The 6,000-nt window shown below is 50.9% G+C and overlaps 1 protein-coding gene across 4 annotated transcripts in view; it reads right to left on the bottom strand.

Annotated features, from left to right (window-relative positions):
- LOC112681957 (homeobox protein Hox-D9-like) overlaps nucleotides 1-6,000 on the bottom strand; it is a 106,034-nt gene that overhangs the window by 5,264 nt on the left and 94,770 nt on the right. For all 4 annotated transcript variants that reach the window (XM_025552343.1, XM_025552341.1, XM_025552342.1 and 1 more), the window contains one exon: nucleotides 2,227-3,315. In XM_025552343.1, coding sequence (XP_025408128.1) covers nucleotides 2,227-3,271 — 1,045 coding nt within the window. In that variant the 5' untranslated portion in view covers nucleotides 3,272-3,315. The remainder of the gene's footprint in view (nucleotides 1-2,226; nucleotides 3,316-6,000) is intronic.

Below are 6,000 nucleotides of genomic sequence, written 5' to 3'. Positions count from 1 at the left end.
GCTCGCGATCGAAACCGTCGGCCGCCGCCTGCGATTACAAAAAAATCATTATTATCTTATTAGTAGTAACGACGTCACGACACATAAAAACCATCGAAATGACTGTTTACAGATCGTTCACTGCCCACGGAAGCGATAAAAAAACCAAAAAAAAAAAAACACATCGGTACCGGGGATACGCTTCGGACAAATACGCGTGCTTACCGTTCGACGTCGTAAACGCAATTACACGTTGTTGGGAGCCGAAGATTTTTAAGGGGAAACCCGCGGTGTCGCCCCTGGCCCTCGGCCGGCAATAATAGTGGCCGAGGTGAAAAAAACCCTACGCGCAAGGGTGGAACGGGGACAGCTGCAAATTACGCGCCGCGGAATGCTATCTGTCGGCGCGGCGCGACGGGCCCGTTTGTATTGCATCGGTTTTACGTAATGTTTCGCGGGACCGGCGATCGCAGTGCGTGAACGACGGTTGTCGCGCGAAACGCGGTCGTGCACGTACGCAGCTGTTGTTTCTGAACCGTAGCCGTTCGCGAGCGGTACGATGGACCGAAATTATCAGGTTTTCGTTTATACATGCTGTGTGTATTCGCGTACGTTATCCGAACATCGGGATCGCGCGAAATTTTCCAAGGACCGAACTCAACCATCCGGTTTACAAAAAAAAAAAATCAACGTCACGGAAAACATACCGAAGTGTAATTAAAAATTACCTGTAGGATACTTCGATCGCAAACAAAAACACCTTTTTATTTACCATTTCATTTCTATTCACATTTTTGTTTGATTAAAATTACGAGCTGTACGGAGCGGAAGTACCGAATCGTACACGAAATATACGGTTGTAGGACACGAACGGTCGATAGATAAAAAATTCAAAATCGCGGACAGTTAGTACCATTACACATTACACTATCATGGGCGGTGAAAAAATGTTTACCGCCGAAAGTTTGTGTATTCAGCAGATATAGTATCGAAACATTTTATTTATCATACTATTATATTTACGCTTCAGACAAAATGTATAAAATCAACCGGATTAATAGTTGGGTAGTAGTACATCCGCGTGTAGACAGTTAACATCGAGATTTTTACAAATCGACGGTGAATTATTAAAACGATTGAAAAGAGCGGCAAATACTTTCGATAACCATATCTATTTTTCTTGTACATTCCGGTCGTAACTAGGTCATTTCATAAAATTAACTCGCGCGTCTAACCAAATCTGTTTGGGTCGATTAAAACAGTGTCGATCACTATCATCGAAGTATCCGCGATAAATATTGTGACCGTTAGCACTGGGGTATGTTGCGCAGTTTTATTATTTTTTTCTTTCGAATTTTCACCGCATACGTTTTAATATTATTTATGCGGTTTAGCGATACGGGAAATGTTATTTTTTCCCGCTCGGAGATTCGAAAAATCACTGAAACGAATGAACGTGTGCATAAACAGAGCTGCGACAACGTGTACGTATTTCTCCGCTATACGATCGCGTATCGTATCAAACGTTGCAGTAGATTACACACGAATTCGGTAGCATTCGAACGCGTATTATTATTATTATTTTTTGTTGTGTATCCTCGACCCACACCGATACGTGCCGTGCTGCGTTCCGCGTACGGCGGCGAACCGTGTTGTCCCCGGCGGTGGCGGCCCGAAAAGAACCGCGCGCGACAGCTGACCTACCCGTCCAATAAAATACTATATTTTACGGCCGCCCGTCCTTTTGTATGTGCACGAGCGGACGGACGCGCGTGCACGTATCGCCTCCCAACACTCGGACACAATGTAACGCGTATACGTACGCCCGTGTACGCTACACATTATAAAGCGGCACGTAGTGTACTACGGGGCTCATAAGAGGAAAAAAAAAAAAGAGAAGAAAAAAGGTTCTCGTATATTATCATCATTACGCACGTCGAGTTTGTTTTGAAACCGTCCGTGTGCACCTACCGTATTTGTGTTCGAAATTTCTTTATAAGGATAAAAAAAAAAAAAAAAAAAAAAACATTACGCTTTTACGAATCTTAAAAACGATTACGGCGGACGGGCATTTGTGAGCCGGAACACACGTCCCGGAGCGATAAACGGCGTAGTGTCGCGATAGAGGCGCGAACCTAAGCGTACGAATTTTTTAATATTTTTTTTTATTATTTCTTCCCTCTAAACTTATCCCGTTATTAATACGAATCGCCTAACACGCGGAGACAATAAACATGAAACACGTACCTGATGGCGGGTACGGCGTCGACGTGACTGGATCGTGCGAGCCGCCGTAGTTCCTGAGCGAAGGCGGCGGCGGCGGAGGCGGCGGCGGGTACGCGTTGTCGTGCCCGAACGGACCGGCGGCCGATCCGTCGGCCGAGCCGGACGTCATCCGCGACGAGTTGTTGCCGCCCCGGTCGTCGCCGGGGCTGCCGGTCTGCAGGTACGCCGGTTGCGGCGTGTCGGCCGGCCCGCCTCCGGATGAGTGTCGCGACGCGGACGCGGCGGCCGCGGCGGCTGCTGCCGCGGCCGCGGCCACGGACGACGAGGACGACGACGACGTGGTAGTGGTGTACGGCGAGTAGTTGGTGCACCAGGACTGCGAGAACTGGTGATGGTGGTCGGCGGCGCCCGGCGGCCCGGCGGAACTGCTGCACGGCGTCACGCCGTTGGTGTACTTGCTGGCCAGACCGCCGCCGTTGCCGCCACCGCCGCCGCAATAGTCGGTGGCAGCGGGCGACCAGAACGGAAGGCCGGTCGGCGGTTTGCGACCGCCGCCGTCCATGACGGGCGACCGGTGATGATGATGATGGTGATGATGATGACCACCGCTGCCCGTGTCCGCGGCCAGGTTGTAGTATGTCGGCGCGGCCGGCTGATGGTGATGGTGGTGATGAGGTGGCGCGTACTGGTCGAACGCTGCGTGGTCGACTACGGCGGGCGAGTAAGCGTTCCACTGGTGATGCGAGTGCCTGATGACGCCCGCCGAACCTGCGGCGGTGTCCATGCACTCGTAGCCGCCGCCACCGCCGATGCCGCCGCCGCCGCCGCCGCTGCCGCCGCCGCCGCCGATTGAATGCGCTTGCAACCGTTTAGCCGGTATGTGCAGCAGCGGTGGCGGTTGCGGCGGAGGAGTGCCGCCGGACGAAGTGATCGGCGTGGACGACGGCGAGGTCTTAATCACCGCCGGTGCGGCGCGCGATATGTCCGACGACGACGGCGGCGGAAGCGGCACGGTCGGCGGCGGCGGTGCCGGCGGGCTGTCCTCGTACAGGCCGCCGTTCATCATCGTCCACCAACTCAGCCCGGGTCCGGCTGTCGGGGTCGGGCACCCTGCTCCGGTGGTAACATCGTGTTCACCGCCACCGTACAGCGTACCGACGGCAGCGTCCCCGAGGTCGCCGATGATGATAATTGTTGTGGTTTCGGACGGGGTTAGGTGTGAAACGGCCGGTCACGCGCGCGGGTGTTGCCGGTGATGGTTTGCGACGTCGGCGGAGTGTGCGTGTGTCGGCGGCGTTGACGACGACGACGACGACGGATCGCAACGTGCAGGCGGTGCAACAGAACACAAGAAGACAAGTCCAGATCAGTTTAGAGTTATGAAAATTGTATCATGCTTATGTATATTATTTATATGAATCCGCTCCGTCGCGTAGGACGAAGTCGAAAAAGCGCGCGCGCGCACTAGTAACAATGGTTTCGAGACGTGCTCATACGTGTACGGGAAGCGGTCTCGGGTAAAAAAAATAAAAAAAAAATAAAATTGAATAAAAAACACAAACAAAAACGGTATTAAAAAAAAAAAAAACTAAAAAAATTAAACCGTCGGACGGGAGAAAAAAAAAATAAAATTATTAACAGATAAAACGACGCGAATGGTTTTCAGCGGGCGAAACGTAATAAAAAAAAATTCCGAAAACCCTCGGCGGGCGACCGTGTTATGTCACGGTGTTCGCGGCGGAAACTTTGAAAAAAAAAAAAAAATAAATAAAAAAAAATACCGATCCCGAACTATCGGCCGCGGACGAGACGGCGACGCGCGCGGCGTGTGGTTGTGGGTCCGAAGTTTCGTACGCGCGGTGCACGAGAGCGGACTGACGTGAGAAGTGACGACCGCCGATGACGGGTGACGACACACCGCGCCCGACGGCTCACAAACGGGCCGACGCGAGCGCGTTGTTGTTGTTGGTGTTCCGCCGCGGCGCGTACGTCGGTGTCTCGGGTGCGTGCGCGTGTGCGAGAGTGCCGTTCGCGTACGACTCGGGGCCGCGCGCGCACGCGTGCTCCAACACCCTCTCTCCACGCGGCCGGACGGTGCGCGCAGCGCGGACCGGCGGACCGTCGCCGAACCACGCGGTTTCGGCCGCCGGCGCTTTCGGTGGCGCTGCTCTCCGGGGCTCGGCGCACGGTACCCCTCCGGCGGCGGCTAGACGTCGGAACGCCGTACGCACCGTACGTAGTGGCCGCACGCACACCTCACGGGTCGGTCCACCCTCCTTCTCCTCCTCCTCCTCCTCCTCCTCCTCCTCCTCCTCCTCATCCTCCTCATCCTCCTCCCCAACACCCACCCCGAAAAAAATTGGGCGGTTACAAAATATTTGCAATTTTCTAAATGTCATTTCGATTTCGAACGCGTGAAACTTGATCGGACCTAGGGCTCGTGCCTTGAGTTTCACTACATCAAGCTCCAAAATTACCTTCATTGGAGTTGCTTCGCTAATGTTTATCGGTAACCGGTGGGTGGTCGGTATCAATACAATGTGTTCGACCCTTGTCGGTAAAAATTAGTGTGCGCCACCGTAACGTTTCGCCCCCCGTGCAACGTTTGATATTGTTGCTGTTATTACCGTTATGTTTTCATGCCCCGTCCGCCCGTCACGCCAAAGGCGCCTTTCCGGCGTCGGCGGCTCGACGTTACGATAGTATTAATGTTGCCGAGAAACTTTTCCGTTCGGTTTCCCCTCAAGACTTACACATTATGCGTCTACACCCCTAGTGATGGGCGTCTTCGAGGTGCTCCTTTTTTCCAGAGGACACTGTTAAGTTCCGGTTCTTAAGTTAAGCTAGACGCCACACCGCGCACGCACATGGCTTTGGAATTTCCGACATAATATGGCGTGGAGTGATTTATCCGGGGTAACGGTGTGCCGTGATCTTTCGATCGGAAGTGCACAACAAAAAATGATAAACAAGTTCGTACTTAAGTTACTCGTAACTAATAATGTCTTCGTCAGTGTTCGACGAGAATTGATTACGTATAACAAAACTTTTTACGGGCGCGAAATCGTTATTTTTTTGGATTAAAAAAATCTTGCAGTAAATCGTGCTGCAACTTCCGTATATATAAATTTTTTAATCGATATCGATTACACTCGTAAAAATGGTAACTATTTCCAATTAAATCCGTCCGGTTCCAGGTGGAATTAACGAATCGAATGTATACACATTGTTAGTATAAATACCAATGATAATGGACCTTGAAAATCGAATTCGTTCGAGATTCGTCGACGCGTCTTATTTTACAGCATACACCTTGCAATGTTCCTAACGCGAAACATCAATTAAAAAAAAAAACCCCGATATAAATCGACTTATCACGTGTACAACCTGTGCTCACATGTACAACGTTTATAGTCGAAAAATGTCGGACTGCTCGGAGTTCGCGGATTTCGTAGTTATACGCAGTGTGTAACGAATAGGTACCGTTGACAAATCCGCATTCCATCGGAGTTTCGATTAACCGGCTGCTCATCGACAACAGTATTTTTATATTATTCGTCACGTTACTGAACATTTGGACGACTTACTTATATATTATAATCATGTGTACACGACAGCGTAGGGCTGTTAGATAAACCGCTGCGCGCCGATACATATTAATCCTTCTTCAAAAACACAGCTGTATCTTTATTGCGTATACGTATACGTTAACACGGAAAACCATTACGGACAGTCCATTGGCAATATAAACTAATGTCATGACCTCAACCCTTTTCAGAGTTCACGAAAGATAAC

Source organism: Sipha flava, unplaced genomic scaffold, assembly GCF_003268045.1.
Source record: "Sipha flava isolate LNK unplaced genomic scaffold, YSA_version1 1_pilon_pilon, whole genome shotgun sequence".
NCBI lineage: Eukaryota > Metazoa > Arthropoda > Insecta > Hemiptera > Aphididae > Sipha > Sipha flava.
The sequence above is the reverse complement of the archived record's forward strand: the minus strand, read 5'-3'. Positions and strand labels throughout refer to the sequence as shown.